At 41.7% G+C, this 26,205-nt stretch overlaps 2 protein-coding genes across 2 annotated transcripts in view; both read left to right on the top strand.

Annotated features, from left to right (window-relative positions):
* Su(var)3-3 (lysine-specific histone demethylase Su(var)3-3) overlaps positions 1-19,875 on the top strand; it is a 100,133-nt gene extending 80,258 nt beyond the window's left edge. Inside the window, exons 11-14 of the mRNA XM_011648918.3 lie at positions 17,140-17,432; positions 18,158-18,370; positions 18,582-18,780; positions 19,282-19,875. Coding sequence (XP_011647220.2) covers positions 17,140-17,432; positions 18,158-18,370; positions 18,582-18,780; positions 19,282-19,466 — 890 coding nt within the window. The 3' untranslated portion in view covers positions 19,467-19,875. The remainder of the gene's footprint in view (positions 1-17,139; positions 17,433-18,157; positions 18,371-18,581; positions 18,781-19,281) is intronic.
* Positions 19,876-21,376: 1,501 nt separating this feature from the next.
* LOC105430569 (uncharacterized) lies at positions 21,377-24,050 on the top strand. The gene has a single exon (XM_089078377.1). The coding sequence runs from the start codon at positions 22,640-22,642 to the stop codon at positions 23,930-23,932; it is 1,293 nt and encodes a 430-aa protein (XP_088934503.1). The 5' UTR covers positions 21,377-22,639; the 3' UTR covers positions 23,933-24,050.
* Positions 24,051-26,205: the final 2,155 nt, after the last annotated feature.

The following is a 26,205-nucleotide window of genomic DNA, read 5'->3' on the forward strand; positions in this document are numbered from 1 at the left end:
ACTGTGCCACGTCGAGAAAATTTTATTATAGAGCGTGAAATAAGTTTCTTTTCTACTTTTCATTTCTCTCGCATCCTTGCTTCCCTCCTTCCCGCTTTCCGGATATCGCCGGGTATCGAAGTCGATTGGGGGATTTATATCGCACGCCGGAACGCGCGATGAACCGCATTAATATCGCGTTTTTGGCAACGTCCGATGCCTCGTTCGGAGCTCATTATCGCGCGCGTCGACGGTAGATTTATAGCGCTCTTTAATCTATGATGTAATCTCCGCGTTTGTATTCTCTCTCTCTCTCTCTCTCTCTCTCTCTCTCTCTCTCTCTCTCTCTCTCTCTCTCTCTCTCTCTCTCGCTCGCTCTCTCACTCGGCCGGTGCGCTGCGCCGCGCGCGAACGGCGCCTCTTAATCTCGGAATTTCTTTGTCATAATGCATCCAATCACGAATTCATGAATTAAACATTTCCATCGTGTCTCTCGCGGCGCGATAAATCCGATATTTAGAATCGGCCCGAACGACGACAGCGGCGGCGGCGGCGACCAACGGCCGCGGGGTCATTTTTTATTCCGGTCGTTCGTCGCGCCGTTAAACGTCGGCGTTAATTATATATACGGTTTTATTAATGCGACCAACAATCTCTCGATGCGCATCGTCTTGTATATAGCTCGCGTCTTGTCGCGATTTTTCACATCGGCCGTTATATTCCACCGTTGATGTTACGATGTATACGTGTATATCTCGTACCCTCGGAGTGTACGAGACGTGTCGAAAATCCCTCGCGCTTACGCATCCATGTAGGTATTCCTCGCCGCTAATAATTTATTTCCTTGAGAAATTGAGTTCGAACGTGCTGAGTCTCTCGAATTGTGAAATGTTCCCAATCCCAAAACACATTTGTTATTGATCGAATACGCCGCGGTAACGGTCGCTCGCGTATGCACGAGCGCGAAGGAAACGACCGATGATCAAGTGGGTGTAGGCTATTATACACATCGCCGGGAGACGTCAGCCGGCTTGGGTGTTGTTATTAATTAAATGTCTGACTGATAGGCATCAAGCGACACGCCAAATCCCCTCGTGAGGCTCGTCCCTATTAGGCATCATTTGTCTCCGCTACTGGATATATCTCATCATTCTCTTTTTAATCCGAACTGCGAGCTTGCCTTTTCATTCTTAAATATCACTTGAATACGATACATTATTTATTTTATTTGAAGCATTATTAAAGCATTATTAAAATGTTATACTTTTAATTGCACTTCAGACAACACATTAATAATTTTATATTCCTTTAAATCAATTTTATATGAAATTTTTAAATTATTCAATAACTTTTTTTTCCTCTTCAGAATAATCATTATACTTTTGCGCTTGTTTGCTTATAGAAAAAGATAAATATTATAATCTTACTTAATATTACATTTTGTTATTTAAATTCTTTTTTAAACTACTGAATATTTATATTTATGATTTAAAAGTGAAGAACGTATGATTATTCGTGGATAGAAAATATACAGCTATCACGAGATATCATCCTCACGATTTTTTCTCCTCTGGATTTAATATTGACTTGCAAATCGAAAACACCAAGGAGGCCACAGATAATTGTTGCTTTACAATGACGATGTATTATCGACCAGGTATCGGCTAGTGGTTTCGCTTTGTGGTAATAAATCATGCGAACGCAAGCCGAATTAAATTAATTAACGGAAACGCGCCCCCGCGCGACATACCGGCTTTTTGCCACGATTATCGTTAACCGTTACGTTAAATACGATCGCGCAGTGAGTATGCCGTTGTGCATCATGGATATAAAGTAACGTAATATCATCCGGCAGAGAGGAGTTGCGGGGCAGAGCACAAATCGCTCGTCTCCACTGACGATTTCTCCTTCTCGCGCGGCGACGGCATACGGGGCCCGCGATTCGTTTGACTCATCGTTTCTCATCAACACCATGAAAAACCCCTAGGTATCGATCGGGCAACTATCGTATCGTTATGCCCGACGGATACATACGGCTTATTAATATTAATGAATGGCCTCTCATAAGTTCTCCTTGATTTATGTCTCCAAGTCCTACGCCAATGCGCGAGCTTGTTGCCCCGCCGTAAATCTTCGGCCGTAGCGGGACAAAAGTAATTTCTGTACGTTATTTGTATTTTTAACGGATTCCCCTCGGCGCTCCGTGGCGAGACCCTCTCGTTTTCGTCGCCTCCCCTTCATCCTTCCCCCGTGGCGTCCTTCGTCAGCTGCTTGAGACACGCGCGGAAATCGAATCCGTGTTTAAATAAGGAAAAAAAAAATGTCTCCGGCTATCGGAAGATTTTTCATACGCGTCGTACCTCGTGCGGCACGACGTAAAGTCTCGTCATTAATCGTATACGTTACAGTGACAAATCACATTCGCGTTACGTAACAGTACTCGCGATCGTGTTTAACGAGGGAACCGCCCATATCCTGCAGTCCACACGAATTATAACGGTGTAAATATATCGTTTCGCTATTTAATTGTACCGCTTATTTAAGAAAAGTTTCGTACGTCATGTTGAGGGAAGGAGGGTAATTGCTCCAAGATTGACGCGTGTCGACACCTCAGTGATTTACGCCGCGCGATTTCGTCAACACGGCTCGCGCGTGAAATTAGCTCAACACGTTAAAACTTCACGGAGACCGTATATATTGCAGCGATTGTAATTAAACATAAATTAAATGACGAAGGCTCGGATGCGCGCAACCGCCTGCTGAATTCCAACGGGTTATAAACGTAACCGCGTAACTCAAAGATGGTCTCACGTCACGGCGCAATCGTGACACGGCTGCTACCTACTTACCTACCTGTCTCGCCCTACCTTGCCTTGCTTTGCCTTGCCTTGCCTTGCCTCGTCTTGCCTTGCCTTGGCTGCCTGCCTGTCTGGATGCGAAGTCATCGACTTCGCTTTACCGCGTGTCGGGAAACGACGGTAATTTCAGCATTCCGCAGGCGGGCCCGCGAAATTTCAGACGTCGTCGCGCGCACTCCGTCCCCGGGTGACACGGGAAATTACAACGTTTATCCGCGGAGTTACCGCGGAGAGGCACATTTGACGCCCGTGAAATTATCTGCGCGGATCTCCGTAATTAATTAAAGGAGACGATAGAGCGATAAAAGAGAGCGACTACCGCGCGCTGTCAAGAGGAGCGCGCGCGCGGTTTAACGGAGGCGCGCCGTTAATTCGTCGCGACGCATTCGACGGAGTGTGCGAGATTCACCCGCGGATTACCCCCCCCCCTGCACGCCGCCGAAAAATCAGTTTGAGGTTCGATGATGCCTACAGAGTAACCGAGATATTCGTGCCCTTGTCGCATCCGGCAATCTTGGGACGGGTTGGGAGGAGACTCCGTCCCGAGAAGATCCCGCAAAAAACGGGGCACAAGTTTCCGTACGGGAGTGGTGAATTATGGGCGTTATTGTCTGCCCGTGAACAACAGCCCGCCTCATTACATGTGGGAATTATTGACGCCGGACCGCCTCGGTGGTGCTACTCCCCAGCTCTCTCTCTCTCTCTCTCTCTCTCTCTCTCTCTCTCTCTCTCTCTCTCTCCCCTCTCTCTCCCTCCTTTGTTCCGAGTGTGTACACAACACGCATGACGCCGTTTTGCACGACGTCGTCGTCTCCGCTTTATCTTACCTCGGCCTCGTACTGTCCAAATCTGCTATAACCGTTTCTTTTCATCCCAAGAGGAAACTGAAGAGAAGACGAGGCGGCAGAGCACTTCGTGTGCCCTTACTCTCCGCCGTTTCGTACTTACGCGATATTCGAGATCGTACGATCCTGTGTGCGGCCCCGATTCACGCCCCTTTCAAAAGGATCCTTAGGGATAACTACGGCCGCTCGTTCGTTGTAACGTGAGTCTAGTGGTGACTGCACGGTGGCTGCACCGATGGAAGGATCGTTTGCTGTGCAATGCGTACGGGCGAACGGGTGGAGGACGTGGTAAACCGCTAAGCAGTCCGGATACGGCCGTGTAACGGGCTATCAAGAACGAAATTCCGAATTACGTCACGCCGGGCGATCGTGGAGTACGCGCTTAATCTTTACGAAGTTTTCTTGCTAGCTAAAGGAGTTCGAGATAAAAATGAAAATAGCTATATAAAAAGTTACGTAATTATTATAATCTAGTTTGAACTTGGGAAACTGTAATACAGTAACATAAAAAGATATATGTTAATTTTAATCAGATTTTATAAATTCATTTAATCAGATTTTATAAATCTTAAATTTTAGAAAAAGAATAATGTAAAATGTATAAATTTATTTTGAAATAATTGCACAATAATATAATATTTGCATTTGTACAATTAATTTAAGAAAAAGAATATAAAATCATTGCAAGTCCAAAATTTTCCAGCGCTATGCTATTGATTTACTACTAATTTATTACAGTAACATTTAAATGTACTAACCACAAAATATTTAGTAAAAAATAAACAACAATTGCGAACGAGAATTCAAACTTTATTCATCTAACAATAATTGATACTTTCTGTAATAATAATTTATAATTATAATTATAATTTACACATTACATATATTTGTTACGTTTTTCTCAACAATCTTTCTTCAAATATGTAATACGTGTAAGTTTTTTACAATAAGCTTTTAAGACAGATATTTATGTATGAAACAATTATAAACTGCGCATCGCAATCTTCGTTTCTCAAGATGAAACGTGTAAAGACGATTATTCGCTCGCCTTCATTTACGACACCTTAGCGTTAATGACGCCTTTCTAAACACGCGCGGAAGATGGAGTCCGCTCCTGCAGATTTGTGTGCATTTCGTGAGAATTTCGCAGGCCCTCCAAAGACGCTGACATTAATTAATTCTCGAACGAGATACAATCGAGCGCGCAACAAACGGGAGAAAGTCGCCATTAGGCTGCCAGAAAAACCGGCGCTCGTTAAGAACGAGTTGAGTTATCGTTATAAAGCCGATCGAAGATAATCTGATATATTAAGGTATAGTGTAGTCTCTTTTTATTCCGGGAAATACTCGCCGTTATATGTACCTATTACAGAATATAATCGACAGGCTAACGGTCTGTGTTGAAGTTACGACGTGTACGACCGCGCACACGTTGTAAATCGGTTATAATGAATGCATCCCGTTTCGCCATGTTAATAAAAGCAAAATAGAAACGAGTTACGCGGATCAATGAAGCTACTCTCGAAAGTAGATCGCGCTCTATGTTACACGTAATTCGATCCGTTACGCGCGCGGAATAGTAATATAAGTCGCGAGTAAAAAAAAAGAATGCAAAAGTTTTAACGCTTTTACTGATACCGGGATTTGCGCTATATTTTATATTACCCTCGATTTCATGGCGCCCCACCGCTGGAATTTCAAAGCTCGACGAAAGTAACGATTATTCCGTTTATCAGATTTCGACGGGGAATTTTTACGCTCCGCCTTCTGCCCGATAACCATTTTTTAACGGGTTATCAAATAGCATTCCAGCGAAACGTTGCGTCGCAATATAGTCGGATGGTAATTGTTTAAACCGAGTAAAAACGCGGCTCTCTCTCTCTCTCTCTCTCTCTCTCTCTCTCTCTCTCTCTCTCTCATCGCATTCGCGACATAAGCGTGCAGCGTGCGCCAATACTCTCCGGCCAGGTAAGCACCGATTGGTTTAAAAATCTGAGTCGACGGCACGGAATTCGACGTTTAACTCGACCAAGTATCCCCCCAGGGTCGCGGGAACGGCCGGTCTCTTGCCTGCCTGCCCGCTCCGTCCGCAATCGAATTTCCGTCGATAAAACCGAACACGGTCCCATCGTCTCATCCGCAAAACGTTCGCGGCCACGTTTCGTCAAAATCCGCGTGGGAGGCTACCTGCCGCGAGTCGTGTCCTGTCTATCGGAGCGCCGAAAGCTCCGGTTGCCCGACGGCGACGACGACAGGGGGGAAATACAGATCTGTCAGATGGATCTCTCCCCCGGGAACGAAGAAGGGAAGCATGCACACATCACCACATCATGGAGCGAATCGCGCATACCTCGCCGTAAGAGACAGACAGAGAGAGATAGAGAGAGATAGAGATAGAGAGAGAGAGAGAGAGAGAGAGAGAGAGAGAGAGAGAGAGAGAGAGAGAGAGACCAGCCGCCCCGCGCGGGAGGCTGGCGGGACGGGTGGAGCGAGAGAGGAGGACCGCGGTGTAATAAATTTCGAGCCGGTAAAAACGGCACGGTGGGTTACGAGAGATTGATGGAGCGACGCGCGAGGTGAGAGCGCGAGAGGCGGCCCGGCGGTAAGCGAGCCCTTCGCCCGCTCGCTCCTCTGACAGTGATCATCAAACCAGAAAAAGTCGCCACCCGGAAAGCTTCTCGGGGTCCTCGGCCCTGCCCCGCACTCGGCTTCGCCCCCTTCAATCGTATATGCGCGGACTTAACCGCCGCCGTAATGACCGCGCCGTGTGTGCCCGGGTGGAAATAATTTTAACTCAATTACGCGGCATTCCTCTCGGCCGCCCGCTTCGCCGTATAGTCTTCATCGCCGGCTCTTTCGCTTGACGACGGCTCAGGAACGCCCGCTCTTTTCGTTAACCGCGATACATCCCGGCGCCTCTTGACGTCCGTAGCCTCTGCCCGCGACGCATTCGTCTCGGTCCTATATAGCGACGTTGACATTATCGTTAGGAGTGTCGAATATCATCTTTCACAGTGCCTTTTTAATATATAAGTAACTGTGTTAAATTTGATCGTAAGGAGGAATGGAACTTAAAGCGCGAGCTATCTTTATTTATTTGACATAAATGTCGCATGTAATATTTAAATTAGCATTGAAATTATCGTTTATATAAACGTTCAGATGACATCTTGTTCAATATACACGCTTCATAGAGAGCTAAGATCCCTTATCATATGTGAGATCCTTTCTCGCGTGCTTGCCGGATTGCCTATCTTTAGGGAAGAAGAGGTATGCGTTATTTCGTTTCTCTCATGACATTCTCAAAATAATTGCAGAATTTCGATCGTTTCGTAATGGTAAATCGTAATTGCGAATGGTATGCGTGTAATGATTTAACGCGTTTTAACCCGTTTATATGGTATAAATAATAATTCGATCATGTGCAAATTATGTAATAAATGTCGTTACTAAATACAAACTAGACACGAATCAAGTGAGCAAATGGATGCATTATAACCGTAAGCGTTAATTGGTTTAATGCCTTCATTATTGCAGCGATTAATTATCGACTATCCGGGCTTGTTTCATCATGATCACATTATCTCGCGTTCACGCATCGCGCTGCGAAGGACATTAATTGTACGCATAACCGTGTGTACAAATCAATAATAATCACATTCTGTACATGAAGAGAAATACAGTTTTTTTCCTTTCTTTTTTTTTTTCTTTTTTTTTTTTAATTGCAATGACTCATTGTCAGTTTAGAACAGACAAATTCAACGAAATAACAAAAGGGGACGAGGATTCGGGACGCCGCGGTTATATTGACTCGTGAGGAGGATGAATAAGCGATCCGCGAAGTGTATCGGGCCGATGACGATGCTTTACGATCGGAGATAACGCGCAGAAGACTATACGCCAATTTCAAGCCGCGTTCCCCGGAGGGATTAATCGCCCCTCGTTTAAACCTTCGGCACTCCTCGTGCTTCCATTTTTAAATCCTTGCCGGCATCATCCGGCCGCGGCCGGGGCATCCCCACCCCCCCTCTTCCTTCATGTACACGTTACGTACAGGTATGGGGTAACTACTCTAATTATCGAGGTCTCGCGTAAAACGAGTATGTAAACATAAATCGACAATCTTGTCGAGTCAACCGCGCGATCGCTTAACCACACGGTAAGCCCATTTTTCTCCCGCTGGCAAGAAGGAGAGAGAAAGAGAGAAAGAGAGAGAGAGAGAGAGAGAGAGAGAGAGAGAGAGAGAGAGGGGAGAAGAGAAGAGAGGAGGATCTTATCCTTGACGTTATTACGATTAAAATCCTGTGGGTTTTCCGTTTTTTTCACATCCTCTAATTATTTCGCCTGATGAGCCGCCATCGGGCACGTCTTCTGGCCTCGTCTGCAAATTGAAATCTCGAGAGGTGCATTTTTTCACGCGAGGACAAGTACCTCGAAACGTCCTACGTTTCTAATGAGATCGAATTATCGTTGCACGCGATTATCCTGATGACACAGGCCTCCTCGCAATAAAAAGACTGTCAATTCGGCTATCATCCTATATCGGCCTGTCTTCTCGTCGCACGTAAACGCCGCATGGCAAACGCGATGATTTTCTTCCTTCTTGTGTGGCACGGGGTTTTGTTCCATTTACCTGGAAGCGCATTATTATGCAGTAAACAAACGCAAACTGCCTTGCCGCGTTTCGTGCTAGTTTCATTCGTGCGACATCGACGATAAGTATGGTAGAATAGCTCGTAACAGCGGGTCGTCGATGGTCCAAGCAAGAACATCCGCCGTATCGTACGCGATATTTTACGATTTTTCTCGTACCTCGGAATAACGCGCGTTGAGACGTGTATAAATCTCACGATCCCAAAACACAGCCGCGAACAAAATACATATTTGTCCCGCCAGCCGTTTGATCTACGGCACAATGTAAATTTACCGAGAGAAAATAAATATGTACAAGCATGTAAATACCGGCGCCTATTCAAACTGTCAATGCGTTTAGGCAAGCAAGAGACATGTATGTATCTATTGACTCATAACTGCGTTCTTATTGCTTTAATATCTTGTCCTTTATTACAATAAAAAAAATTTCCAATTGTGTAATAATTTATGTTAGACACATATGTTTTTATTTAAGTGATCAAATATATATTGAGAAAATGTATTTTTTATTTGCAACTAGACACTACAATCGTACGTTACGCACGTGCTATTTATTTTTTTGAATAAAAGGGGCATAGAAAACTTGACATAACACTATTACATTATTTATATATGATTTCTTGACACATATAATACATACAATTATCACATACAAAACACAGGATTTTCGCAATGACAGCTACTCATAAAACAAGTGCAATGAAAGAATCAATTGTGGAAAAGAGATCTAAAAACCTCGATAGATATTTTGAGTTATAGATATTTCGATGCACTTTTTAAAAAGGAATAGATTTCCCCATATTGAAATTATATGTTTTCATTAATGTTTTTTTTTAAATTGTAAATTTTTTTTCACTTTTGCTGTTATAAAACTACTGTATAATTATTTTAATTTATAATATCAAATTCGTTATAAAATAATAAGAACATGATATCGATTTTTCGTTTCAAAGAAGAAATTTCTGGCGTTCATTCCCAGCGACATATCTCTTTGGTATCTCGCCAAAGGTAAACTTGTCGCTTCAGTAGCCGATGTCAGTAGCCGCTGTATATCTGATTATTCCATTTGTAATTACAATGATAATATATGGCAATGATAATATATGACTCTTTCTTAAAAAATCTTTCTTAAAAAATCTTGCGTTCACGTAAGAGGATATGCGTGCGCAAAGGGAGTCATCGATGGCGTCGACGATGATGGCGGCGAAGGGGCGAAGAGTACAGTGGCAAAGGTACAACCGCCAAGCACGGAAGAGAGAAAATAGGAGTCCACCGAGTGAGGAGGGAGGGGTAGGTTCAGAGGCAAACGGCATGGACCGCGCACGCGAAAAAGGGACCCGCGTAAATTGAAAGGGGGGGGTACGGCCGTCTTGTTGTGTTTAAAAAGGCAATTTGCGGGCTTGAGATACGGCCTATATATTATGGCGCAACTGCTACGAATGGTGGGAGATAGCTCGGTCGATAGCGAGAGCTCCCCTTTTGCACGAGGGGGACTTACCGTAGAGGCCCTGTCGGGGCCCCGGTATCCCCGTCGTTCCTTCCTCACAGCGGAAATCTCCCTTCCCCGCGCCATGCCGGATCGGAGGGCCTCCTACCACTCCCACCACTCGGCAGGCAAATGCGTTTCTTGTGTAGCTCGCTGCTCGTTTGCGGGACAGGACGATTTACTCTCGCGGTATAGTCGTATTCAAATATCCTCTCTTGCCGCGCAAGCCCTCGCGAGCTCCTTCCTCCGCTTCGCCGATTTTTTTTCCCCACTTTCGCTCTTCCGCGTCCCCCCTCCTCTCCGCCCTCCTCTCGCTATCTCATATCTCTTCTCACACCTTTTCTTTCGCCCAATTTCTTTATTTTCCATTTCGTCGGGCCATGTCTAATCCACTTACCGTCCTCGCAATTACCACGGGGGCCCTAATCCTCCGTAACGCAGCGTAATCGGGGAGCAACCGATAGCGGTGAACGAGCTCGGGAGTTCCGAGTTTAATTATCCGATTGCGACAAACGGAGCGGAGACGGTGGCGCGTTTGATAATTATGATCGGGACAGTTCTACCGGCGTGCGTTCTCAAGTTACGCTTTTACGCCTCGAATGAGGTACAGTAATATGCGATGTAATCACTGATGTCGCATTAATCGCTCTGCAAGTCTATTATCGGCGTCGCCGATAATATCGATCCGGAAAGTGACGATGCCTCTCTGTGAACTTGAACAAGCGCAGGTAACACATATTTAGTCATTTTATATTTTTTTGTAGTTATTTTTTTCATAAAAAGAGAGAGTTGCATTCGCGAGAGTTCCTTCATGATAATTTCAAACACAGATCTTTTTCATGAACACTTTTAAGATGAAGATGGAATTAGGAGAGGGTCAGGATGGAATTTCTTTAAGTAGAAAAAAAACTTTAAATAGAAATCTCACAAGTTTTCCGTAAATTACATAGTTTGCTATAGATTTTATGAGAAAATAGTTAAAATGATTTCAAGTAATAAGCAAACTTTCGCGTGAAAAAATCCTGTTCCGAAATCCTGTAACGAAATAAAATTCAGATCGACGGAAGCATGTGGAACTGAAAATAGTTGTAATTTTGGAACATCTCGTTTAAAATTTACATATTTACATATTTGCGATACACGGAAGATACATGCGAACATTCGATTATGCCTCCCTAACCGGTCTACATGCCGTCAACAATGTATTAATAAGCGACTCGCCATTTCGATAATTATACGTCACGATGCGCCAGCGGAACGCCGCGAATGATTCTCTCTTTTTTTTTTTCCTCTGGATTACCGATAATTCGGTGAGTTGCGAGGTGCAACAATTATAAAATATTTCGGCACGTAACATGCATATGCAACGGTAATATGAATATTGAAGTCGTTAGGCCGCGCGCTGCGTTGCACGCCACGTAATACTCGGACTTATTAATATCCCTTAAATTAATAGGCTGTTTAATTTTAGCGGTATCTTGTAGCGATTTACACGTCCGCCGTACGTGTGCGTATTTATCGCAAGCGGCCACGCCCGTTTTATCGGTATCGGCTGAAAAGCAGCTTCCGTATTTCGCCGGGGTTTCGTAGCTTTCTTCGGTCGGTAAGCTTCCGCGAAAACTCGATTAAGTGTAAAGTAACATTAAAAATCGTTTGCACTCGCTACCAATTATGCCAGTATAGTGTAAAGCGTTCCAGCAACGTCAAACCGGTTTGGAATAATTCGGCTACTTGTGCAGAGCGCAGTTAAACGCAAATCAGTCTCGCGATAATTATCGCCTAAAGAGAGAAAGTTTTGTTTTTTTTTTTTTTTTTTTTTTTTTTTTTTTTTTTTTTTTTTTTTTCGGAAATTACTTGAATTTATTTAAATTGTGTTTAAGCAAGACGAAGAAGGGAGTAAAAAAATATATCAAATTAATTAAATGTCAGAAAAAATTCTATAAACTCATAGCGCAACAAATATATTTTTAAAAAATGCTCAAGCAATTTTATTATAAAATGTTACATAAAATATTTTTTCGCAAATATTTTGCGTGTATTATTTTAAAACGTGTATTGCACGATTAATTATACCAATTGTGCCAGAAATTTCAAGAGTCGATACTACAATTTATTGATTGAGCACGGCTAACATCTACATAAATATGGAATCGCTCGTAATAATGTAGAAAATACATTTGTACAAGGGGAGAGGGGAAAATACATTTGTTGAGGGCATACAGACTTATTTGCACAGAATGTGTGACAACCGTAATAAATTATGTCCTGATATTGATCTCCTTACGTTATTTAATAGCACGATCTAGGAATGTTGCATCCTCCAGGCGTTTACTTCTCTGGCGAGCTTCATAAATATCGCGGCGATTCCAATTAACTTTATCTCTATCTGTACAAATTATACAGAATGTCGCTAAATTCACAAGTGGACAGAAATACGCAGAAATTATGGGTTTAAGACACACGCATACACATATTTTTTTTTTCTGTGCAGTGTAACCAAATTTTTCGAAATCTATTTTCCTGTAAAATACGCTATTGTTTTGCCTACGAAATATCGAAATACAGTTATAAATTTTGAACAGAGAGAAGCTAGAAAAAACACTTTGCACATCTAAAATTACAAGATAAAAAATTGAGATGTTACTTAAAATTTCTAAATTATTGAGATATTACTTAAAATTGAGATATTATTTCATGATCGTGTCTTCTAATCTATTCTCGTAATAGAAATTGTGCGATTAAATGCATTACATTCGAGATTTTCGATCGTGGCAATACACAATATATATGTATCATATTATATATATAGTAAATAGCATATGTGGCCGACATTATTTGGTAAGACAACCTCGCACTCCGCTTTCTCTTCTTTTCCCCCGAGCCACACATTACATCGTCACGACGTTTAATTAATGTTGGCATAACGGATAGGCAGACGAGAAATACACTGTGACTTCTGTAGAAGATCCTGTGTAAGCACAGAGAATGATATTTATGCTACTTCTTGCATAACTTATGCAATTATCGAATGCGATGCTGTTACATAAATACTTCATTATTCGTAATAAAATCTCGCACGAACATATATATGTTGCATACATTAATAAATTTATCATTTTTCACGGTTCGGAATAAAGTTATTAAAGTCTTTTTTCTCCCGCCAGACAGACGGCCAAAACATTCTTAAATTATAGTTAACAAAAATTTATTATTCCGTATATTGCCACAGGATACGTGAAATCAGATTACAGCGGGGATACCTTCGCACCAAGGCAAAGAAAAAAAAATTTGTAAATTACACAAACGCAATTACACATTTAAATAATCATAGATGATGGATGATGCTTTGAATTTCGAAACGAAATTTACAAAACTTCTACGCGTGTTATTCTTTACGAGTTACCTGTACCGCGCTCCTTCTCTCGGCATTGGTGCGATTTAACTTCTCGTCTTGCAGCAAATTTCAATAAAACAATGAGCGCAACACGTTTAGCCATAGATTATTATTACCGGTAGAAACGCATATCGATGAAATGATAGCAAGAATTATTGCACGTCGAATCACGATGCGGAGGCGAGATTGCAGCGGGGGTATATTTAGAAAAAAATACAATTACAGCGCGATAATAAAGTGATGTATGACCCGTTCGAGCGAGATGCACGAAGCTAAGGGGGTGAAAACCTTCGCGTTACCTCGCACCACCGAAGTTTCCAATCTATAAGGTATCAACGGTTGCCTTTAGCTGCGCATTGTATACCCCCGGGACTTGCGATTTAGAATGTTGATATAACGGATGGGTGAGCAAGAAAAGCGCTTTTGCGAGACGTGCGAGATTGAAAAGGAATAAAAAAAGGAAGCTTTCATGACTCTTGTATCGAATTTCAACCTCTACGTTCCGGCGTATTTATACCGCCTCTGTGTACGCTTCATTATGTACATTCAAATGGTAAATTTCTCCGCCATCGGGGAGAATTTTTCGAGAGTCCTGGCGTAAATCTAATCTGTCGAGCGGTGTTGAGCGATCTGAAAAAGGGTACTCGAAGCAGTCAGATTTCAAAATGAAATTCTGTATATACACGAAAGCAGACGGAAAAAGACTTCAGAGACTCTCGTGTCGTGTTCGACAATTTGAGATATAAGAATATTGCGTCTTTCACAATTTTTTTCATAGAACGCGTTTTTTCCAGCGGGCGGTCTCGTGATCCAGTATAATCGTTAGAGAATGATCTTGGCCACGGGGATGAAACGCGGCAGAGGCGTCTCTTGGTCAAACTTCCGAATCTCGCGGCGCGGCACGGCGCGGAGCGGAAGTGGACGAACGACTCGTCCTTTCCTGTGCGCGCGCGCGTGTACCGCCATATACCTTCAGGAGTCGCGATTCGGAATGTTGATATAACGGATGGGTGAACAAGAAAAGCATCGCGGCGGGCTCTCTTATTCTTTCTCTCTCGCTCCTTCCCTCGCCTCTTCCTCTTCGCTCGCTCGCTCGCTCGCGCTCCTCTCTCGGCCGTTCGTATCCGGCAAAAAAGCACCGGCGCCGGTACATTGAACCCGGCAAGAGTTCCGCCACACGTTCGCGAGGCCGTTTCAGTATTTGACTGTTCCCCAACGCCGTGCAACGGCGGCTACGGCGGCGGCTCTCCTCCTCTCCTCCGCTTTCTTGGTTCGACTCCCGTCGAGACGACAGAACGCCATAAGCAACCAATTTAAATGTAAATTGAAAACCACCGCGGCATACAAATTGTTCGACTCGCCGTCAAAAAATACTGCGAGCAAAGATCAAACGGAAGACAAGACACGCGGGCGAGAGGGTGGCGTATATGGGGCCGATGGTCGAGATAGAACGAGAAAAGGTGCCCCGGAGAAGGGCACCTCTCGAACGACGTCGGTGAAGTCCCGACCTTCTCCACCGCGCACTGGGCTCTGGCTCGGGTTGTATCCCCTTTTCTTTCTGTTACGGCAGAAAAGCTTCCCGTCGGTATTTGTTCCACCCCACAGGCAGAACGGATCTCGGCTATCTATGCTAGACTGCCCTCTAAATATTTGCCTTTCCCTTGTCCCGACAAAAGTTGCCTCGCTGTAACGCGTTTCCGTACGATAGCGCGGCTCAACCGACGATAGTCATCTCGTCTTCTTCGTCGAAGGGAAAAACTTCCGGCATTCAAAGAGTCCCTCCTTTACTACACTTCTCTCTCTCTCTCTCTCTCTCTCTCTCTCTCTCTCTCTCTCTGTTTCTCTCTTTCTCTCTTCCTGCGGAGGCCCGCATAACATCATCGAGTTTCCTCGCGCGCTCGACGTACGATCAGAAGAAGCGAAATTAATGGATCAGTTTATCCTCTCCATTAACGATTTCGGATAGCTGGTCCATCCTTGTAGCGAGGAATTAATTTCCCATTCTCAGTTAGAGGCAGAGACCCGACTTACCATAATTTTCGTAAATTTGGATCGTTCCCCGACGAAACCGGCTGTTGAATATTCTCTCGCTTATTATAAACGGCTTCTGTAATCAACGTCAAATACAGTCAAGCGTCAGTGTGCGATAATCTATATATCCAATTGAGTTAATCCAATTCATATTCCTTCAAAATAACAAATATTTGTTTCTTATTCAGTTTTAACGTCGGAATTATCAATTGTTTTTATTGAAGGAAACATAATTGAAAACGATTTCTACTACTTTGCTCATTTTTCCATTTTGTTTCAGTGTATCATATTTTTATTAATTTTTGTATTATTTTAATTATCCTTGTAGAACACTTTAATCTTTCCTAGATTAAATGATAAAGATGCTAAAGTGATAAGACGCAAATAAAAAGTAATACGCAGTTTTGCACATGTGTCACATTAATCTTTTCGCAATTCGAAGATACATAGCTCACAAAATATCAGAAAATAATTTTCTTACCCATACTTGATACTTTATTAAAATCAATATTTTACCAAACATGGTCACGTTATAAACACGTCCGTATTGACGTGCAGACGAGTTGTATGACAACATCGAATCTGCGAAATATTTGCAGCCATTGGCGAATACCGTACGTTAATTCGTTGAACCAGACAGACGGCGGGGGGGGGGGGGATCGATGCGAGAACGATGTAGCGACTAATTCATCGCGTGGTTTGTCATTAGCTGTCGCGCACACGTACGGCATTCGGGAACACATTTCCGGTTACGTTTACTATGGCAGCGGCATAAATTTTTGACGGCGATGTCCTGCCGTACGTGTCATGATTTATCGATTCCGGCCGGTTAACATCGACAGCCTCCGGCCGGAGGTAATGGCAGCACCATGAACCCGAGATAGAACCCGCACTGATCATTAGCTGCCCGGCCCAAGGTTGCGGCAACATTTCGTCGATCGTATCTCGCGGACGTTCGACACGTTACGCGTAATCAATATGTACCCGGCCCCGGTCCCTCGAAGGGGGCATTCCGCCGTCCGAAATATTGCGATAACGCATAGGCGCGGTACCCCACCCCCTCCCCCCTCCTCCGCCCCTCCTCCCCTCCTTCCATTCCGAAACGTGCTAATTTAAATTAGCCCGTGCTTTCAGCCTGACATAGCGCACGCGTAAATTTAAATTTCTGAAATGGGATGCAGCGCCGATAGGAGAGTGCTTGTTAGCGCCGTGGTAGCCATCAACATAATTAACCCCCTAAGTGGAGACGCCTGTGTATCATTATTAGTACACGCCTCGATGTTATGGGGTTCGAATGTGCTTACGAGAATTTAGGTCCGCGTCAGATGCCCTGATTTAAGCGCACGTTACGCGAAATATCCAATTAAGTCATAATGGGACCCCGGTATTGCATCCAGTATAACATCGCCGCGCGGAGCGGGATATTTACGTTCACGAGGGAGGTCTTTTGATACGGCGAAACGTGTAACGAACGAGAGCCTCTTGATTCGATCTACTTCCCTCGACGTGAAAGCGTACCGTATGACGGGGCGGTACGTGCCGCGGGGATACGCCAATTCAGCATATTGCCGTATCTTCCGAAATCAAAGGAACGTATATATAACAAAACTCTTAACGCAACGACCTAGTTCGTTAAACGCGCCCCATCTTGCGCCCTTACGTGACCGTCCTTCCGAATGGATATTCTCGTCTTCTCGAATGGGATATATGTATCTTCTCGACCGCTTAGATAACTCCGCTTATCGCGCCCTTCGTGAGATTTCCTAGCTACCACCGTACGATATATGTATATATATATATATATCGTGACGATTTTTCTTTCTCACCACGGCATTACAATAAATCCGAATACTGATCCGCTTTTTTTTTTTTTTTTACCCTTTTACCTTGCAGTTCGCAACGGTTATTCTTGCGTACCTGTTGCTCTCTCGGAAGGACTTGATATTCGATTGAACACAGCTGTCAGGGCGGTGCGATACGGGCCAAATGGCGTAGAAGTGTGGGCCACACCCTCCCGCAGTCCGCACACAAATCACACCGTTTATAAAGCGGACGCCGTGCTGGTTACACTACCCCTTGGCGTTCTCAAGACTTCCGCACCACCTTCCGGGGTCACCTTCAATCCACCGCTTCCGGACTGGAAGGCGCAGGCCATTCAACGACTCGGTTTTGGCAATTTAAATAAGGTGAGCGTCGACGTGTACGTGTGTGCGTTTGTGTGCGACTTCGACAAGTCGCTGTCATCTCTAAAGCGCTCTGATTTATGCCGCTCGCAAGGAGGACGATCCTGTGCTGGTACAGGGATATTAGGGCTGCATAATCACGTATTAAGTCTTATCGTTGATCGCGCAGTGGCGAATTTCAACAGCAATTAACGTGTGTTCATTTAACAAACGAGGACTACATTGAAGGATTTAGTGCCGAAAATATTTATGTCAATGATGAATTAAGAAATATTATAGTGTATACTCGAGAAGAACCGAATAGATTAATTTTTACAAAAAAGTATTATCAAGTAAATTATAAAATTTATCATAAAAGTTTAATGAAATTTTGCATATCTTTTTGATAAATTGATTATTTAAATTGATTATATTAAATTGATTAATTTTTAATTGATTATTAAATTGATTAATTATTTAGGATTAAATTATGACGGGTTAATAATTATGTTAAATGTTTAAAGAAGATTAAAGTTAATTATTCGATAATTAAATTATTTAATAGATATATACTTTTCAAATTTGAATGTTATTTATTTGCAAATTTCCTCCAGCGGTATTTTCTATCCGCTATTCGTTTTAACGAAATACAAAATACAAAAATACTGCACAGTGTCGAAATTCCGAAAAAGTTTCCGTTTCTACCTCAATATAATTTTAATCCCGTAATTTTTCCTTTCATCTTTCAGGTAGTGCTATGCTTCGAGCGCATTTTCTGGGATCCAACGGCCAATTTGTTCGGCCACGTGGGAAGTACCACGGCGTCGCGCGGTGAGCTCTTCCTGTTTTGGAACTTATACAAGGCTCCGGTCCTGTTGGCCCTTGTCGCCGGTGAAGCGGCTTGCGTAATGGAAAATGTCAGTGACGATGTTATCGTTGGTCGCTGCATCGCCGTTTTGAAAGTAAGTGGATGAAATTTCTAGTCTCCGCGCGGCGCGTCGAATAGCGATCTTATTTAGCTTAAACGTAACGACGCGTCTCGCACCGATAATCATTTTATTCGTAATTACTTTATCCCGTATATCTCGTAATATGGTCTCTGTATATATTTTACGAGTGAAAAAGAAAGTGGAAGAGAAATTGAAGCGAGATTTTTTTTTTTTGCTTTCGCAGGGAATTTTTGGAAACCAAGTGGTACCGCAACCACGCGAAAGCGTCGTGACGAGATGGCGGGCAGATCCTTGGGCACGAGGATCCTACAGTTTTGTCGCGGTGGGCAGTTCCGGCAGTGATTACGATCTCCTGGCGGCACCCGTATCACCTCCACACCTAGTCAATCAACCAGCCCCGCAGCCGAGAGTGTTTTTCGCAGGTAAATGTTGCGTCAATATTTTTCTTTTGCATCGTCCGTATTATCGAGATGCGAAAAATTTAAACTATCTTTTTAAGCTTCTCTTTAATGGAAATTATATTTGTGTTTGCCATCACGCTGCGTGTTTGCATCCCCGTAAATATACGACGCATAAGCGTCGTTTGCGTTTGCGGAACGTTGCGATTGGATGCGCGATGCAATTTGCCTCGCTACGATACTCCGTTTCCGACTTGTGTGCGCAGTAATTCCGTGTGTTAACGCTGTTTAAAGATCCTACTATTCGCGAAATGTTGGTCATGTAAACAAGATGAATTAGCGCTCGCGGAAATTTAACGAAATGTAATAAAACATAAGAAGAACCGAGATCGATATAAATACAAATGTTAGATTTTAATGGCGATGCGATCTATCTAATAAATTTGTCCAAGATAAATGTCACGTTGTAATAAACTCTTTTTTTACAAAAGTGCACGTTGACCTATTTACACGACGGATTTTCAGGGGAGCACACTATCCGGAATTATCCAGCCACCGTACATGGTGCATTCCTCAGCGGCCTTCGTGAGGGCGGGCGTATAGCCGACCAACTCTGTGGAAGTCCTTACGCGCCACCAACAATGACAGCTTCCGTTCCGCCATCAACGGGGATCACGCCAGCAAATACCAGTAGCAGTTCGACGCCTTAGTATTTTCGCATCGACTATTATGTTCTTGTCTTTCTGTGAGCGAAGAACCTCCGAGGAATGGCCATTCACTCGAAAAAGCTCTTCCTCGAAGCTCTTCCGGAAAAAGATACAAAGAGAGAACTCTGAGATAATTACAAGTCATACGACAACGTAGCGACAGAAATGTCGCTGGTTCGCTGTTATTTTTGCAATTTGCACGTGATCGTTTTCGGCAAATAGTTTAATTCAGAACATTTTTCTAGGAATCGGATCGATTGAAAAAATTAACTAAAAAAATATCACATGATTTTCAAACGCTCAATCTTTCACAACGCACTACGTTGTCAAATATATATACTCATACTTGCAAATATACAGCTCAAATGTTTGATTTATCATTATCATTATTCATATATGTATATGGAAAGAATAATAAGGAAATAGTAAATATATGTATATTAATAATGAAATATGCATACATATGTAATATAAATATAATATAAATATAATATAATATAACAATTATATATGTGTATATGTATATATGTATGTATATGTATACATATACACGTATATATTTGTGTTATATTATTATATTATATATATATATATATATATGTGTATGTGTGTTTTATTTTATATTATATAATTATTTATCCATATAGATACTATTTTTTATGATTTAGATTAAGTAATCGCTCTTTTCACATTTTCCGATATAGTAAATAACTCTCCGTTTATTACAGTTTCTCATTTTTTATATGATTATGCTTCCGTTAGTTACCTTACATGATCTATAATATTTCATATAAATTACTGCATGTTTTTAACAATTTTGTACTCTTCTATAATTGAGAAGTATTATTATTTATATAAGAATACCAATGTGTTTATGTAATAAATGTAGAACAAAGTGATGCTCTCGAAATCATGTGAAAATCAGTATAAATCTTATCACAAAGTGCCAGAAAGATGAATTATTTGTGGCACAGTATTATATCTATAGTAGAGCGAACAAAATAAAATGAAAATTTAATTATATTCGTATAAAATTATATTTGATGTAATAAAGATCAGATATATATACAATTACATACAATTTTTTATGTAATATTATTTTATCACATTGTATATGTATTATACAATTTTCAAAATTTAAATTTATAAAAACTAGTGGTTGATAAAACTATTCAAATTTTACCGGGTATTTGTTGCATTTAATTACATCTGGACCATTTTTATCTCCTTATAACGAATGATTTTCAGTTTATATTCCTACAAATATGGTTAGTTATTGTAAAATAAAGTATCACAGTCATAATAAATAATTTTATGATAAACCTCGTTTTGAAGTATTAATTATACCGAATGTAATGTATTACATTCCTGCGCAAAATAAAGTGCATATGTATTTTTATTTTATTATTGAAACCTTCATTTAATCACGAAGAAAATTAAACATAATATATATTTAGATATATAAAGCTGCGTTACAAACTTAATTACAAGATTTGTTACATACATGTAACAACAAATTTATACATATATTACAATTTTTAAAAATTGTTATATATATATATATATATCGATAATACTTAATGAAAGTTGTTTTTTTTTTGTTTTTTTTTTTTAATGTATTATATATAACTTGTATGATATCTTTATTAAATAAACTGCGATGCGTGATCGATGTACATTAATTAACACGCAGTGTCATTAAGATACAGAGTAGTGTTTATTTGCGTATCCTGAATCTAATACGATGATAAGAATTGCTTATCTCAATTTATAAATGCAAAGAGAAAATTTTAGTTGGACGATAATGGATGATAATAAAGAGCAAATGCCGCTGTTTTCAAATTTGCAATCTTGATTTAATTGGTCATACCTAATAATCATGCATGTTATTTATATAATAACCATATAATCTCACCGATCATATTAGATTTCCTATCTAATTTGGGAATATTGAATATTCGATCATTCCGGTACGGATATTACATTGCATGCACCGCAGGCGCATTATTTCGAGCTGTACAGATTTCCACTGATGCAAACAACTTTGAACAGACTCTATTAAAATTCTAAATTAGTCACAATAAATACATAGATCCAGTAAAGTTTTAAATAATCGACACACGAAATTTTTAATAATATCAAAAATATCCGAATGATAGAATGAATCTTTCGTTTTGTTCTTTTATATTTTCTATCCTCGTTTCGAAAACGTTTGTTCGATAAATGTGTATTGTCATAGTAACGATGACTGCGAACACGCTGGCGAGTCTGAAACCTGAAACACGCATTATCGGATCTGTCGCATTGTATCGCACGTGTGAAGCGATCGTTTAGGAAGCGTGTTCATTGATCCTTCTGGCATTCTTTTATTTTATTCATCATTTTTTTTATGGTTAACTTTCAAAAATGAGTTTGATACCTTTACCTAAAGTACAATGCAGTTTATCCAAAGCGAGAAAGTATCCCATTGACGTCTCCGGTACGGCAAATATATCTTACGGGCACAAGTTGCGCGAACGTAAAAGTTGCCACATTGCAAAGCACCATGGTCTGGATAGATCTATCTTCGAAGGCGCAGAGATGGAGGAGGAGAAGAGGGAATACGACCAGTTACTTAAAATTCTGGACTTCGAAAAGGAAACCGATCGGAAAATCAGAAACAAAAATCTTCGCCAACGAGTCCAACGAGGTATTAACGTAACCATTGACATGATTTTTTTCACGTTTCATTACATTTTTGTACTTCTTCAGAAAAGTTCTTAAAAGTAAAGATTGAATGAAAAAGATAAAGTTCCTTTTAAAATCCCTACATTTTTATACATACTACATTGCATCGCGCATAAATGTTATACGTATAATTTACATTTATTAATTCCTTGTATGACAGAGTAATATTGAATTTTAGTTGATTTAAATTTTGCAAATTGATTAATATGTGCATATCCAATCTTGCAGAATTAATTTCAGGCTCTCAAAAATTGAGAAAAAAATTAAATTAAATAATCTCTCTCTTGCTCTCTGTTCAGAAATTTATTCATTTTTCATTTAATTTCTATCGTCATGCATAAATCTAGCCTTGGCTTGAATACTTTAACTATCATTTTCCTTTGTATGATGAGAGCCGCTAAATGGGGATAATTATCAATCGTTAACACGGCGACGACTAATCTCCAGACATGTCGGCGTACGAGGAGAATCTACAGGCGCGTAGGGAGAAACTACGCGATCTCATATCAAGCGAGGAGGCGAATTTAACAAAGGACATCACAGAGACGGCGCGGCGGGATGAGCTCGCTCGACTCGAAGAGAAGCTTGCGAGAACGGAGGAGTTGAGGAAACAGCACGAAGAGGAGCGTGAGGCAATAGTAGCCGCGAAACAGATGCAACAGTATCTAGCTTCGTGTCCGGATATTAAGCGGGAGCTGTCGCGGAGATCCGCGATCGACGCGAAGCGATGTAACGCGGCTCAGATGGCGAACAACGAGGCGAAGAGATTAGCGGAGAAGGAACTAGACGCTGTCTGGCACGAGATAACGCTGAGGGACATCGAGGCACAGAGGCGGAAAGAGGCGGAGGAGTCGGAGAGGCGAACCTTAGCCCATCAAGAAGCAGTGTCCACTTTAGCCAAGCAAGTGGCGGACAAGTTGGCGCTGGAAGAGGAGAGGAAACGGGTCAAGAGAGACGAGCAGGAGCATTTGAAGCGGCTATGCGAGGATAACCGTCAAGCGGAGTTGAGGAATTTCGAGACGGAAAGGCAAAAGCGGGAAAAGTTGAAGGAAGAATTTGAGGAACAGATCCTGGCGGCGAAGAAATTACTCGCCGATCGTGCTCGTGAGGAAGCCGCGGTGGATTGGACGTTCGGGACGCTGGAGGAAGAGCTGGCCAAGGAGAAGGCTCGCGCGAAACAGAACACCGCAGCTCTTCGGGCGGAGTTGGACTCCTATCTGAAGTACCTGGAAGATTTGCGGCGGGAGGAGGTCAAGCGAAATTACGAGATGGAAGCCATCGTGCGACAGTCGCACGAGGACATCGAGGCGAGACGCGAGCTCGCGTTGAAGAAATTCAAGGAAGCTCGCCGGCGCGCTACGCAGGAAGTTCTCCGCGGCCGGGAGGAACAGCTGAAGGAGCGGCAGGAGGCGGAGGAGCGCGAACGACGGCTGAAGTTGGAGGAGCGGGAGGCGCTTGAGAGGCAGATCGAGATGGACGCCAACTTGACCGCGATGGAGCAGAAGGAGAGCAGACAAAAGGCGCTTCGTTACGGATTGGAGCTCAAGGAGCAGCAGAGATGCGTCGAAATGACGAGACGCCACGAATTGGAGGAGGAACGGCGGTACTACCAGGCCGAGATGAAGAGGCAGGCGGAGGAATATCAGAAGCTTACGGATGAGCTGTTGAATGCTTCCGAGAGCATCACGCCACATCCGTTTAAGGCCCTCCTAAAGGAATGCCTGAAGGAGTCTCCCTCCTGAAGGAGAGGGAAGGTCGTTATTGCTGTCCGACTTTAACTTCCGCATAGCTAACGTATTAGGAGATGCTGATAAGTTACCAGATGTACTCCTTGTAAGTTACTACTTCGATGTATCGATGCACAGGGATCATGTAAAGAGCCAAGTAAACCGGTAAATAATCAATCAGCGATTGCTAAATAAATCTATGTCGATAGAGATGTGAGAAATTGGCAAAAATTTAAGAGATCAAAATGTGAGATTTTTACTTGTGTATGTGTGTGTGTGTGTGTGTGTGTGTGTGTGTGTGTGTGTGTGTGTGTGTGTGTTATGGAAAAATATAAAAATTATGAATATTTAATCACGTAATTCGTATTTATATTATATAAAATATTAAGAAATTAATTTTTAAAATTATGAGTAATATAACATAATAGCTTCATATTTTCCTCTTCTTTCTTTATACTCTTGTAAAACAGTATAATTACATCTTTTTTATGAGAGTGGAGTAATTAATTTCAATATTCTTCTTCTCAAAGATTATTTTTAAATGGTACATCTTTCACATAAACTTAACAGATTTCAAAGATGAAAAACTTCCTTGATTGGATCGTGAATGGATCGTTAATTAATCATTTATACATCAGTATCCAATATCCAAGCTTTTAATATTTTATGTTATTATATACTTCTTTTTAACATAAAATATACAAATATAACTACAATTTGTGCAGCATCTTTATTTTATTTTGTCATGTACAAATTTATATTTAATAACAAAATGATAGCTGCAATGTAATAAAAATCCATTAATACAGAATTGATAGTATATTCGTAGTCATGTCTATTCATTTCTAAAACTAAATTATAGAATATTGCATTTGCAATAAATACAATTCCAGGATACAGACATTATCTTTAACCTTGTTCGTTCATTTTATAAAAATATTTTTATGATATTACATTCAATAAAATTATAAATAATAGTATATTATAAAATTATAAATAATTGTATATCTATCTGTCTCGTAAAATATTAATTGAAATTAATAAAAAAAATTCATTGTTATAATTGATATAAGTGACACACATGGCAAATAACATCGAAATGAACATTTTTTTCTTTTCTTTTTTGAGCACGACTATGCCGATCGGAAAAAATTCTTCTTATCCATATAATTCGACCTGCAGCTGGCGCTCGCACCAAAGGCTCTGACTCTTTTCTCAATGTTCTCTCTGCTTCTACCATCCGTCGGATGCTGCAGGATCCAGCAACGCGGACTGCTGAAGTGGTACATGTTTATCGACGGGAACGTGGCAATTTGATATAAGATCAAGTAGCAACAATTAATATCCAAGTTTCATTCATTCTTCAAAATTTAACACGAAGAAATGATCCATAAATACGTTATGGATAATTTTGCGCGCATTTTCCCTTCGAAGCAGAACCGATAAAGGTTTAACCAGACGTGATTACTCCCCGAGTATTACGGGGTATTTTGTACGATGTAGCATGACGTAATACGTCCTGATCTCCCCCCGAATGAAACGTACATATATCACATTAAAATGCGCGTCACGCATTAAATCGAGATTTACGCCGTAATTGTGTTTGCGTGCGTGTGATAACCGGCGCTTAAATAAATCTTCGTTAAATGCAGACAACTGAGATCACGTTTCATCGGCCCTTTTGGACGGAGGGCTAAGAAAAATTTGCTGCTAAATAACTCCGACATGACAGCTGGTTTTACGCGCGGTTTGACAGATCGCGATACTCGGCGACGCGTCATTGTCTCCTAAATGGACGTGACGTGAAGCAATTTTGGGAAAGTGATATAATGAAATATAAAACGCGAGCGGCGCATTTGCAATTCTGAAACTCCCCCCGTTGGGGCTTAAGAAAAAAAGCCGCGCTTCGCCGTAATAGCGAACCAATACCCGCCTCCTCTCTTTTTTTCGGCGCGATTTCATTCGAGAGTTGCCAGTTGATCTTTTTCTCGCATCGTCGAGCATATCATTTGCTCGATGCTCGTTGTGCGTTCCTCAACGATGTGGGTGCGTGCGTGTATGAATACGCACGTCAGCTTAATGTTGTAGACGGCCCGTTCGTGATTGATCGAACGCTGCTGGCTAGACAGCGCAGTTTGTCTCGAGATTCACCCCAGAGGTTGGAGGGTTGGTTTGGCCTGGCGCGCCTACCGATTGACTCGGGCTTTGAGATTCACGTGAAAGGTCGTCGAAGTTCTGATCGAAGACGAGTCGAGTTAGGCCGGAGGCGACGGCGAGTGCCTTTAGTT

This window comes from Pogonomyrmex barbatus, unplaced genomic scaffold (genome assembly GCF_055798465.1).
Source record: "Pogonomyrmex barbatus isolate J1 unplaced genomic scaffold, ASM5579846v1 scaffold22, whole genome shotgun sequence".
Taxonomy (NCBI): Eukaryota; Metazoa; Arthropoda; class Insecta; order Hymenoptera; family Formicidae; genus Pogonomyrmex; species Pogonomyrmex barbatus.

Coding starts and splice junctions, on each gene's coding strand:
- LOC105430569 (XM_089078377.1), top strand. CDS start 22,640: ATGTCGGCGTACGAGGAGAATCTACAGGCGCGTAGGGAGAAACTACGC.